Source organism: Bacillus rossius, chromosome 11 (assembly GCF_032445375.1).
Source record: "Bacillus rossius redtenbacheri isolate Brsri chromosome 11, Brsri_v3, whole genome shotgun sequence".
In the NCBI taxonomy this organism is placed as follows: Eukaryota; Metazoa; Arthropoda; class Insecta; order Phasmatodea; family Bacillidae; genus Bacillus; species Bacillus rossius.
Window position 1 is genome coordinate 53,920,275 of NC_086338.1, and position 13,382 is coordinate 53,933,656.

The window sequence follows — 13,382 nt, forward strand, 5'->3', positions numbered from 1 at the left end:
GTGCAGGTCAAAACTCATATGTAAGCAAAAAGTTCAAATATAAGGCTCTGACAAACAGAAATGTCTTGCAGATTTCCTCACCGGACCATTTGGAGTCATCTTTGATGGCAACCACTTCGTAGAGATGAATTTCTGTTCCCCAGGTGACGAACTTGTCGGCATGAACCGGGGACCACAGCACTTCTATTCTTGCACTGCCCATCTCTCAGCCTGCAAGGAACACACCAGAGCAGGGCGTGTCGTCTTCTGAAAGACCCCCGCACACTATCACACGATCACACGATCAGTCAAACCTCACCGATAAGTCACTGTTAAGTCCCACACGGGGTTGTATACATCTATTTTAAAAAACATCATTTTTTTAAAAAAAAACACGTACATACGACGGCCAGAATCACTAAGTTTGCAGATATATCGACACATCTAACTGCCATACACGTGCAAAATTTGTTTCTTCTGAGATGGAAAATTTTATTTTGTGGGTCCCCGACAGACCCCTAGTTTAATTTTAGTACACATATGGTCCATTAGTTGAGACATGCAAAATTCGTGGATTCATTTCGCGATAGGCTAGCATCAAAACAACTATACCTTCGTACCGCTTCTGCGATTGGCCCACGTTTTATCCGGGGAACTGTGAGCCAATGGGAAACACTAAACCAAGAAAGTGCCGAATTACGGACAGCCTAGTTGAGACGTCTCACGCGTCAGTAGCCAATGAACAGGTGCCATTTCCGCGAGTATTTAAAGGACTGTGGAGTCTATCCTAGAGGTCAATGAATCCGCGAATTTTGCAGGTCTCTATCTATTATATATGTTTGCGAGCACAAGTTTGTATAAAGATACTAGCAGGGTTGCTAAGAGAGAGGGGGAAGGAAAAGGAAGGGGGCAAAATCCCCAGTGCCTGAGAACAAGGAGGGGGGGGGAGGTTTAGATCCAAATTGTAGGACAAAAATTACAAATTAAGTTATGCTATTTTATCCTGAATACGTTTACAGTTATAGCTACAGTTGCTTTTAATTTTTAGAATTTTATTTTAGTTTCAAGTTTTGTAAAATTATATACTAATAGTTTCTCTCAAATGTCCATGGATACTAGGACAAAGCTATTTGACAAGTGATGTAATAGAATTATACCAACTTAGAATGATTTAATGGCTAACTCATGAAAAGTAATATTTATGGATATTCAAAACTGTCATAAATTATATATGGTATGATTTATTAACAGTATCAAACAGCTTCTTCCGCAAATATTGAACTATATTTTATGCTAGAAGATAAACTAAGTGGTTAAATAAATTGTTAAAATCTGGACATATGGTTCCTGCCAGAGACAAGGTCTACATAGATAGAAGTGAACTGACGCTGCCCTACCCAAGGAACAGATGTCGTTCCGGTCAGCCTGGAAAATTCGTGTGATGTGGAGCTAATTAGTGTGCGCGACGAGAATGGCTCAAGAATACCCACAGCCCACGGCAACGTCCGCCACGTTTCCCACAGGCAAGGATCCGGGTTCGGGCCCGCCGGGAATCGAACCCCGGTCGCCTCGGTGGGAGGCGAGTGATCTAATCACTCAAACACCACGCCTCCTTTACAATTTCATTTTCAAATGCCGATTTAATTATAATCACTTATGTCTACACATTAGGCAAGTATTTTCAAAGTACTCTCACAAGAATCAAAACAAGTTACGAAGTTTACAAACATGCCAATGGATATCGACTAGTAACCAAAGACATTGTAAGCTGCAGTGCGACGAACAACGTGTGTCAAAATTTAAAGTGTTGATATTAGTTCCCCCCAAAATACATCCAGGCACCGTCAAATCAAAAAGCTCCATGCTCCTTCCTCCATCAAAATATTGTTATCAATTTCAGCAGACTGAAGGTGCGGCCAATTTCAAATATCACATAAATATTTCCGTGAATGTAATTGTTAAGTAATTTTGTTTTAATAATACAGGTAGGATGGTTAAAGCTAAGAACAATCTATGTTGGTCAAGTCGATGCTGGAGTATGCGGCAGTGTGTAACCCATACCTGGTGATAGAGTTAAGCGAGTTATAAAAAAGTACAATTAAGTACTATAAGATTGGTTAATATATGTTAAAGAGAAGGGAATACAGAGAGAATGAGACATAGATCATATACATGGTGGTTAGAGAATTGTGGTGAAGAGCACTATAGAAGAGAATGGAGATGGAAAGCCTGGTGAGTTGGTTCAAGATAATCAAATTAAATAGGGCTAGAAAAAGCTGGGGGAACAAGCTGCACAGACCAAACTAGTGGAAGATGATGACGACAGTATAAACTCAGCTAGTCTTAAAACTAGTCCGCTAGCCTTCAGAAATTTAGAACATCTAAAGTCATAGGTTCATTTCGTGAATCAAACTCAAGGCCCCAGTATATACCAAACAAATAAGCTTGTAATTAATTTTGAGGTAGTTGTGTAATAAGTACCTATATTTTGGTTATGACACTCTTCGGTACGTACTCTCTTTGATCCCAGAAGCTGTTATGGCCCGTCACTGTCACAGCTGTATGTATGGAAAGAGGCATGGTGGAGTGTGGTGTGTTGAGTATCGACTATCACCAGTGCGATAGTCAATCAAGTGTTGAAATGGTTTTTTCAGAGAATTATTGGCAGTAATTAAATAATTTGAAATGTAATATCTAAATTAATGAGGATAGAGAATATGCATTCCATATAATTTCCTTTATGTAACATGGCTTCAATCAATCACCTTTTTAATATGTGTTTGAGAGCGAAGACGCCCCTTAGCTGTGCGACGCCATTAGGGCCTTTACAAGTTCTGCCACCACCTGCGATGGTGACTAAATATGTGTTCTCTCCACTGGGTCCATCATGATTTTTATATGACTGATAATAACTGAAACAGGTAAATCAACAAAAACCATCTTCTGGTCCCCATTGCTAGTCATTCCAGCTGGTTTCACATACCAGCCACTTAAATGTAACTACATCCTTCGGATTTTCAACCTTTACTTACGTAGATGCCGCCTGGGCATAGGTTGTGACCTGGGCTTCATGTAAACCGATTGCGACCTCGAGGGTCTTTTACTGCTTCACCCCACTTGAGGGTTTGTTGTCTACAAGCAACCACCATACATTTTTTTTCGCTAATTCTAAGTCAGGCATAAACTAACCTGCCTCAATCAAGCTCACAGGACTTTACCTGTACAAGGCCTGAGGGCCTATTTAGTGTTGTGCTTTGATGTGTAGAGTCACATGTCCCGTGAACAAATTTATGGAGAAACATTGTGGTTAATTCTGGGTTAAGAATAATTAAACAACTATTTTCAGATTAGTTACCATGTTGTTAATGTAGTATGGCGATTTATTACAGATGGTTCTAAAATGGAATCATGTCATCTATGCAAGATTTTTTTAACTTAGGTAGTTTATAAATAAAACTTTTTAAAAACACATTTAATTCAATAGTTGTGCAAGGATGCTACCTATGATTTAGTATGATCACCACATTATTTACCTCGCCAATGAAGGACATTATTTTTCCTTAAAGCGACTCCCTAATCTCTTCAGTCGAGTAGTAATAGAACACATATTTTGAACTTAACATGACTGTGGCTCGCACCGACAGGTTGCACTGTTACACTTTAAATACATTAAATACATTAGTTACACATTACGTTAATCGTGAATACTTTAATTACGTGTTGTTAGTGGCAGTCTTAGAAAAAAAGGGGGGAAGGTGATTGGAGACTGCTAATCCCACATATTGAAAGTTTAACTGTTGATCGGACTCAGCTTCTAGAGGCATGAATTCTATGTTAATTGTCCTTACTGATGCTGGCAGACATATGTGTGACTGATACATAAAACACTTTAATGATGGATTCGGGTATTCCCGCAAGTGATTAACCTCGCAACGTGGTCACGTTGCGAGGTGAAGTTTAAGACAGTCGGGTTAGCCCCTGCACTGCAAAATGACTTGGGGACATGTGAGGAGTAATTAAACAATTTTAGCATTCGATGGATTATAATTAGCAGAGTGGAAAGAGCAATAGCACAGAAGTGAAGGCTCCCCATAGAATAGTGTGTCCTCCCTGGGCAGTGGTTTCACCAAGACTGCTGAAAAATATTGACACAGGGGAGTGGATAATGTCGCTCTGTGCTAGGCTTAACTGCTATAGGATGTACGACGTCAACATATGTAGTCTAGAAATGATTTTCAGGTACCTACTGGTTACTAAATAAATAATCAACTTGAAAACTTTAATAACTTTTTCATGATTTAATATCATTTTTCACATTGAAGACACAAATCACTAATGACATTTGTTGAAATAATAAAAAAAAATTAATGACAAATTACATAATCAAAATTAATCAGCATGAAGATAGTTATTAAAATGCTCATTATTTTTACAAACCAAAACACTGAATTCTCACCACATACACACACAACTCCTCTGTACAAAATATTTTCCCTACCACAACCCAAACACACATCCGACGCACTTTGTGCATCAATAATAATACCATAATGGTATTATTGTCTGAAATATCAAAGCGGAATACAATGGGGTATGTTCAAGTAAAGTACACTCATTACATAAAACACTACGAATAGTATGTATAGGGCATGTACTCATGAATTCATTACAATTAAGATGTTTTGTTTTCATCCCAAGTCCATGTTACATTGCTGCATAATTATAGAATTCATAAGAGACAAATTTTTAAAAATATTTTATGTGGAAACTGAAAAATGAATACATTAAAACATACTAATAATTTTTTTACAGTTTGGAAATAAAGTTTTTATGTAAGTTCATTTTAAAATTTTGTTAAAGATTTTGTATCATTATTATGAGTAAGAAATAAAATGTTATCCGTGATTGCCTAAAATAGTAATAGCCTGACTCACATCGTTGATATCCCCACTTATATCCCAGGCTACGCAGTCCAGGAGTTTCTATGACAAGGGTATTCAGCAAGGCATTTTAACTTGTCCCAAACTTCTGCGGGGAACCCTGGAGTGGTTCAGGTGGGGGCAAAGATTATCCGGTGGGGGTAACAACACCCGATGAGTGACGCGATCAGGCGTCTGGGCCGAAGAGCTCTTGCAGCCGTGCAGCAAGTCTGGCCGAGATGGGCTGCGGCCGCGGGTGCCGAGGACTGTCACCGGCCGTATAGGGCTTCGTGGGGCGGCGGTCGGGGGGGATGAGGGGAAGAGCAGGAGAGCCGGTGGGTGAGACTGGGGTAGGGGGATGAGTGCGCTGGGGAGTCGCTACTTACATACTACTGTTCAAATATTATATTAATATAATTTCCCAGCCAGAGTAAATATACAATGCATGTACATATTCATCAGGGTGGGCACACCTGTACCATTCCTGTGCATGCATAGTAGAATTACAATAATATTTACATTCACTTGTATAATTCAAAGGCTTCTTGTTACATCACTGGGTATTTACATATTTGTCCTGAATTATGCTGGGCAGGTTGACAAAGTTTCCTTAATTTACATTATCCTTTGTCTGTTATCTAGGGGCGGGTGGCGAACTAACTTTCCTCCCCATAGATTATGTAGGATGGGTGGCGCACTTGGGGCTTGTGCTATCATAACAGCCGAGGCAAAACTGGTGGACATGACAATTTCTACTGTAAGAGGGGGTTTCCTATGGGTAACATCTTCCTCCTCCAATCTTCTTTGTAACAATAACCTAATTTCACATCATGATCAATCTTCATGCTGACCATAAACGGAAGATCTGTCAATCTAGCTAGTCTTATTAGAACCAGCCATTTGTTATGACATCTAAACAGTACTTTTTATCGCTCTAATTTTAATGTGATGATTATAGGAGGAATGAATAAGAAGTAGTCATCAAATAATCCATGTTCATTAAACAGCGAGTTTAGATTTAAATATTTCAAAAAATAACTCTCTTTTTATTTGATACTGTATGTGAACATTTCATGATTGAAACTGTTCTCAAATGTTGACAGCTGAACATGGTGATTGTGATATAAAAATATTAAGCCTGTCCAGTTTAAAATCCATGAAATTCAAGGTAGCTGCAATGTATATAAAACAACAGATAAAAAATAAATTAATGTTTGTCACACGGTGATACATGAAAGCTTAAGGTAACGAGACCTCCGAGATTATAGAGGGACGGGATCCGAAAAACTCAGGCAAGAATTTGGTGCTCATAAATTATTGGAGTCATGCGGAGGATTGGGATCGAGTCCACGATACTTTTTAAATATCCGCGATGCTATAGCTAATCCTATCAGAGAACAAAAGTTGATATTGAGGTCACTCACATCTAGCTACACTGCACTAGAGCTGGCTAATCTCAGAGAAATATTTTTGATGTGCCAGTAAAAAACAAATAATATTTTGATGGTAGGGAATATTCGCAATGTATCTTGACAGCTTCAACAAGTTATGTGGTTCATGTTATGATTTTTTTAGGCACGTACAGTACACATGTCACTAGTCACCAAACCATCAAAACAATCCCCACATAATTTCACCCGGAACATATGTCTACACTTGATAAAGGAACAAATAAATATTTTACAATACGTTCTCTTTCAATTTGTTGACATATCGTATGGCCTGTCAAATTTACTTCCACCAGATTTGGTTTGCTGTACAAGTAATCAATAAAGGTTATATTTTTGTAATTTAGTACAGCTACTTCTGATGAATTCCCGTAGGGGTGTATGCTGAGTGACAAAGTATTCAGGAATTCAAGAAATCTGAAATCTGCACTCGTAAGAAACTGGATATTATTTTGGTCCAATATTAAATTCTCTAGAAGTTCCAAGTTTGAGAAAACATCTGTTGGAAGGAAAGTCAAACTCGTGTTTGCGAGGTTTAGGTATCCAAGTTTACTGACATCACGAAACAAATCATGTGAAATATTATGTAGAGGATTGTTTGATAAGTCGAGAACACGTAACTTAGAAAGTCCTTTAAAAGTATTTGGGTCTAAATTACTCAACTCATTGTTGTTCAACTGCAAAATAAATATATTTTGGGTGTGACTGAAATTTATACTAATTAGTAAATTATAACTTAGAGAAAATTCGAACACATTGTCTAAATAATTAAGTTGTATGTTTTTTAATCTGTTATTATTCAAGTACAAATTTTCTAAATTTGTTCCTTGGAAAACTTCATTCTCAACAGTTTCGATTAAATTGTTACTAAGATCAAGATATATCAACTGATGCAAATTACTTAGTACACCACTTTCGACTGAACGTAGGCGATTGTGATCTAAATGCAATTTTTTGAGATTTGTTGTATTGCGAAACAGCCCTGTTTGGATCGAACGAAGACCGCAATGAGTAATGTAAAGGGTTTTTATATTCCTTAGAGCTTGAAAAGAATCCACGCTTATAAGCTCCAAGTGTTTATCAAACCCTAAATGTAATTCTCTCATAGCTGTCAAATCACTGAATAAATGTTCCGAAAAAAATGTGAGATTGTTTGCTTCCAGGAACAAGCGTTGGAGTCCAGTCAAATTTTTGAATACATCTTCTGGAAGACTGGTTAGATGGTTGTGGCTTAGGTCGAGGTTGCTGAGGGAATTTAAAGGTTTGAAAATATTCACCGGCAGAGCAGCGATGCTGTTATGACTCAAATTCAATGCAAGCAAGCTCGTTTGACCTGAAAGTAAAGTTTCGTTCAGATATGTAATGTGGTTGTATTGTAACCTGATTTCCGTGTAGCTGGTGTATAGCGGCACAAGCGCCTCAATGTTGTTATCAGTGCAGTCTAGTGCTGGTCCATACTCGTCAGTGAAGCAGAAACACACATCAGGACAAGGTGTTGGTTGTGGCACAGAACTTCCACCAAGGCAAGGCTCAGGGAGACTCTCCATTCCAAATTGGTTAGTGTCCACCTCTGTTCGTGTAGAGGACTCCACTCTCGCAAGGCTTGCAACATATTCTGCACCGTCGCACACGACAGCTACTTTTTCGCTAACGTTGAAATACCTCACCAAGAAGTTGGGCGGTGCCAATTCGCAAATGTTGCAACCGACGAGGCGAAGAAGTGTCAGGTCAGGTAACTTTAATATTTCGCTGATCAGTGTGAAGTTTTTTAGTCCAATGTTAGTGCCACTCATGTCAAGCTGTCTCACTCTCTTGAGTCCCCTCGCTAGGTCGATGGGCATGTGGATGGATGGGTTATTGGCCAAGTTCACGCTCTGGACTATGAGGGGCAAATCAGGGTGGCCGGCGTGCCTGTACATGAGAGTGATGTCGTTTCCCGACAGATCCAAGTTGCGTCTAGTGACATAGAAGAGTTCCACGTTGACCTTCGTCATCTGGCATCGTGGAGCAAGGAAGTCATCCACAGTGAAGTAGTCTTCGAAGTCGGCAGGCTCTATGCCAACTGAACTGATAATGTTGTAGGAAACATTGAACACTACCAGCACTTGGCTGTAAACAGTGAGGAAGATTTTGCTGATGTTGTTATGGGAAAAATCAGCACTTTCTAATTCATAGCTGTAAAATTCAGCTACGGATTGAAGCAGATTGTGACTGGCATCGATGGTCTTCAGATTATGCATGACATATGGCATGCTTAAAAAATTGATTAAGTTGTGGGACACACTCAGATAAATAAGGCTATCGAATAGAGGCTTGAATATTACTTCACCATTCAGAACTCTAAAATAGTTGTGACTAAAGTCAATGATTTTGATTTTGGTCAGGTTACCAAATATTTGATCGTGAAGGCACTGGAGTTTATTGTGATCAAGATAGATCTCTCGAAGATCAAGTAATTCAATAAAAAGCTGGTCATCTAGGATGCTTAGGCTGTTATTTGTCAGATGCAGAATTTTTAGCTGACCCAGTCCACTGAAGACAGTGCTGGGGAGGCTGTGAATGCCATTCCCCGACAGAGACAACACTTTCAGCTGGTCGAATCTTTGCAGCTCTCTCCCTTGTAGAGTTATGTTGTTGTGGTCGAGGATCAAGATGTCTGTGTGGTTGGGCAGTTGGTCGGGTACCTTCTGAAGCAAGCGGTGCGAGCAGTTGACTTTCAGTTCCGCCAACCTCTCCACTGGACACTGGCTGATGGCCCATGTGCTGGCACCGACGATCAGAAGTGCCATCGCCTGCGAGAAACAAAACATGACGTAGTCGCAATAACACTTCGCGACACAAACGTTACATAATCCGTCCGTATCGAGCGATCTACAACAATACTTCTCTGAGCCATCTAAATCCTTCCTTCGACAGTTCTACAACAAAACAAAACAAAAGAGTGTTTGTATTGATGTAACTGCGTTAGAAGTTATACTTACTTGGCACAGTAAAAAGTTAACTTTAATTTAGCATGCAAATAATAAATAGGAATAGAATAACATGAGGACTGGAGTTATATTTGAAATACAGCTGTTATAGTATAAATTTAATAAAATTATTTTTTAAAATAAATACTCAGTAGGCCTATTCAATGTTCAAATAAATACATGTGTAATATTAATTAGCTAATTTAATAAAATAATCGAGATAAATTTAAATTAGTAGGTAATGAAAATCTATAAAGTATGCTAAATTTTATTCTAATTTGTAAATTTAAATTTTTTTAAAATAATAATGTAATAATTTATAACATATAATGCAACATATACTTACGGTAACATAAACTCACAAACACTCCCTTGAAAACAGCCAGGAGACTATTAAACCTTCCACAGACACTCCCAGCCAGCAACAAAATAGAAGCTTACTAGCAACCTGAACTACCATTCGCCCTCAGCATATTCTTTAATGTTTTTCTGTAAACAGGCACCCCTCGGGTACCTTGAGCAATATTTTAAATCGCGTGGATTCTTAAGAAGCTATTGTCACCTAATTTATGCTCAAGAAGGCAAGGGCCTTAATATTAACCCCGCAGAGGCATGCCATCAGTGTGACAATATCCCATGTTGTAAAATTAGGGGAAGCTCTGGACAGGTATCTCTTCCAGGCGGATAAGATTCTGTGCTCCTGGTGGTTTGACCTCTGAACCATTTCGGTACCTGCGAGAAAAGGTATAAAAAAAATTAAATTAAGTAACTTGGCTTCTGGGTTGTAGCCGCGTCCAAAGCGAATATATCACCGACGTTTCGGTCGACATTTCAGTCGCCATCATCAGATAGAGTTACCAACTGTGACTTATTTCGATGTTGTTTACTATTTAGGTCGTGTTTTTGTACGTATCGTACTAGAATATCTTCGGAAAATTTCAGAGTCGTGATTGAATTGTTTGGACATGAGTTTTAAGACCGGCAATGTTATTATATTAAATATGTACGTAATGTATTAACGACGTAATACAAGCACCAAAGTCCTGTATTCTAGTAGTTAAAAATAACTGCAGCAGCTGAAACCATAGATATAATCCATCCGTCTGTCCATCCGTCCGTCCGTCAAAAGTATGAGTTTGCCAAAGTTTCGACGAGTCCTCCGATTTGCTGCAAGTCACGTGACCGACGCGACGGACGGATGGAGGTGACGGGCTACTGTAATTCCGCCTTTACTTGCACGTGCTTGATCCCCGGCTGCGACGGTGGCCCCTGGAGGACTTGGCCTCGGGAGGTCTTCATCGCACGACCGCGCGGCAGCCATGGGTCCGCGCCGACCGCACGGGCAATCGCCGAGCGCTAATTGGCCGCGCGACCAGATTACAGCTCGTTAGCTCCCCGCGAGGTGGATGTGATTAAAGCTAAACAATTACCGTTCCCATTCGCCGTGTGTTTGTGATTTCATTTTGATAGGATGTCAAGTCGCGTGGTCTCACGTTCGTCGCTTATCTAACAATAGTGCCTAATTACCATTTCAGTAACTTTGCAGGAGGGGTAAAACAAATTTCTTATTTTCAAGTACGTATAGCTTGTTTTTAATGTAATGCTATTTTTTTAATTAAAACTATTTTTTGGATACTTTATTTTAAATTTTTTTTTACTATAAAGCAAGTGTAACCAACTATACCCCTCCTACTACCTTAACACGGAGCCACAAAGCAAAGAAGAGCCTACTGCAGTGTCTGCTTTGTTTATTTAAGCGGTTCTATTTTTGTACGATGGTGCTGCTGTCTCTAGGATATTTGCCATAAAAATTTTTTTGTGGATGCAAAATGTCCGATGGACTGTGTTGAAACCAAAAAGTCAATTTTGTTAAAAATTTCAGGCATTATTGTTTGCTAAGTGACGATTATAGTTATTTATTTTCCATACCATCATGGGAAAAAATCTGTATGGTTTTCTGAAAATTGGGAAGGGGGGGGGGATGGATAACGTTCATAATTCCCATTTCATAGTTACGATTTTGCAAGCACAAGCGAGTCCCTTAAATGAGGGGCGTTTTGATTACTGGAGTACCATGCTTACAATTATTTAAGAGTTATTCCTGTAAATTTTGTACGGTGACTCTATTTTATTTGTTTTTTGCCGCAAATTTGTCATCAAATATTTACTGACACTTGATTTTTCTTACAGCTAACAGATAACACCAATTTGGAACGAACAATTAATTTCAAGGGAGCTATACATTAAAGGGGGTGAAATCCCTTAAATACAAGTAATTAGCAAGAAAACTAAACCGCAAACGTTTCGGGTGAGACCCTGAGACCGAACCTTAAGGACGTAATATCCTTAATAATATTTTTTTTCCCACAATATTTTATATAATTTCCTATTATACCCGTGTTCAATTGTTTATAAAAGTATTTTCTACTAAACAAGTCTTATCTAATGTTTTTTATGAACTTTAACCCAAATTATTTTGTCAGTTCTAGTATTTACTGAAAGCATGAAATAATGTGGTATATAATTTGGGATTAAATTTTCTATGCAGCCTTCAGCTTGAAACTCTTTATTTTTAGTATATATTTCACTAAATCATAATAAAAAAAATCGAAAACCCTGAAAACCTCAGGTTTCTGTTGTTTTGGGAAACCTGATTTTTATTGGTTTAAAATAAATCGTTCCAAAATGCAAGCTACATACCTACTAACTTTTAATCCAAAATGGCATATCACGTGATTTTAGGCTTTCAGAACATGCTAGGACTGATAAAAAAAATTGGCATTAAGTTAGTAAAAATACATTAAGTAAGGACAGTTTTAACAGAAAGATCCTTATTTAAACACAAAAAGTGGTTATACAATAAATTAATTTTAATATTGTCGCAAAAACACGCAACTTTCAGTATTATAGTTGGGTTCCATACCAAACGATTATCGACTCATGACTGCTCATGAGTTTCAGTCATGCCAGGTACTGTGAGCTCGATGCCTTAGCAGCCAACGAGGACTTCCTGTTCACCGTCGTAACAGGCAGAAAAGCACGCATGTATACAGATTCGTCTTAAGGTGGCTACCTGGTCGATCTCACGACCTCTAATGCACAAAAATAAGGGTCTAGGTGTTAAATATGCTACACCTGAACCCGAACAGTATTCCAAGTGCACGATAGTACACAATCATTCCCTTGTCTTTGGTGTCCTATCCATTGCGATCTGCTGACCAAATTCCGCACTTGGACAGAGCTAACTTTTTTGTTGGTTTCGACCAGATGGTGGACCCGCATCTGGCGCTATTAACTCGTATATAGTCAATTTCGTAAATATCGGGGGTGTACCAAATGTATCGGTGTGCCAAATGAAACTTTATGATAGCGAAACTATTCTGAAATACATTTTGTACACGTTGTCCTTATAAGTAATATTTGCAACATAAAAAGTATTTTAAAAAATTAGAATAACACCAATTAATTCTTGCGACAGTGCTGCTATCTACAGGATTTTGGCCTTAAAAATGAATTTATATTTGCCAAACGTCTGCTAGAATGCATTGGAACCAGTTTCTATCCTCACACAGGACTCCATTGATTAAAACAGTTGCTTTTCTATTCCTAGGATTCGATTCGGACACATTCTGGAATACGACCTGCTAGTTAGGTGATAGTTGTATATCCCAAAAAGGCACTACTTATTAGCTACTTTACCCGATTGTCTTGGAATACCACCCTTAGAGCCCTAACTTGTCACGCAATTGGTCGCCTTAGAGCCTAAATTTGCGATTTCGAGCATTTAAGTTAGCTAAGGCTGAGACCACAACAATCGTTTCCATGCCCTGCCTTACTTGGGCGACGACTCAGCATAATGGCCTATGTGACAAGATTTCAAATTATATTATGTATTACCAAACACTTTGCAGTGTAAAATACTCACACAATTAATATTAATATTTACTTTAATTATGCATAATTGACAAACGCAAAATGTGTCGCCTGTAAAATTTAATATTTTCACATATGTACGAGGTTTTGGTATTTAAGTGACGATATATTTTATAATTTTTTCCTGTGAATTT

General features: G+C 38.5%; 2 protein-coding genes across 10 annotated transcripts in view; both read right to left on the bottom strand.

Moving 5' to 3' along the window:
* Window positions 1-10,638, bottom strand: part of LOC134537004 (GATOR2 complex protein MIOS) — a 44,132-nt gene extending 33,494 nt beyond the window's left edge. Inside the window, exons 1-2 of one of the 8 annotated variants that reach the window (XM_063377164.1) lie at window positions 10,553-10,638; window positions 82-210 (exon numbers count right to left, since the gene is read on the bottom strand). In XM_063377164.1, coding sequence (XP_063233234.1) covers window positions 82-202 — 121 coding nt within the window. In that variant the 5' untranslated portion in view covers window positions 203-210; window positions 10,553-10,638. Of the gene's footprint in view, window positions 1-81; window positions 211-1,376; window positions 2,424-2,460; window positions 2,698-2,744; window positions 3,387-10,552 lie in introns of those variants that run through there. The other 7 variants (XM_063377165.1, XM_063377162.1, XM_063377163.1 and 4 more) reach the window with 7 other exon arrangements.
* On the bottom strand, window positions 4,254-10,633 carry LOC134537003 (chondroadherin-like protein). 2 transcript variants are annotated; one of them, XM_063377158.1, is made up of 2 exons: window positions 10,549-10,633; window positions 4,254-9,138 (listed from the first exon to the last, which is right to left on the bottom strand). In XM_063377158.1, exons 1-2 carry the CDS (start codon window positions 10,612-10,614, stop codon window positions 6,532-6,534), a joined length of 2,673 nt encoding a protein of 890 aa, XP_063233228.1. In that variant the 5' UTR covers window positions 10,615-10,633; the 3' UTR covers window positions 4,254-6,531. The 2 variants fall into 2 exon arrangements, with proteins under 2 accessions (XP_063233228.1, XP_063233229.1); XM_063377159.1 differs by having other exon boundaries at window positions 9,662-10,555.
* Window positions 10,639-13,382: the final 2,744 nt, after the last annotated feature.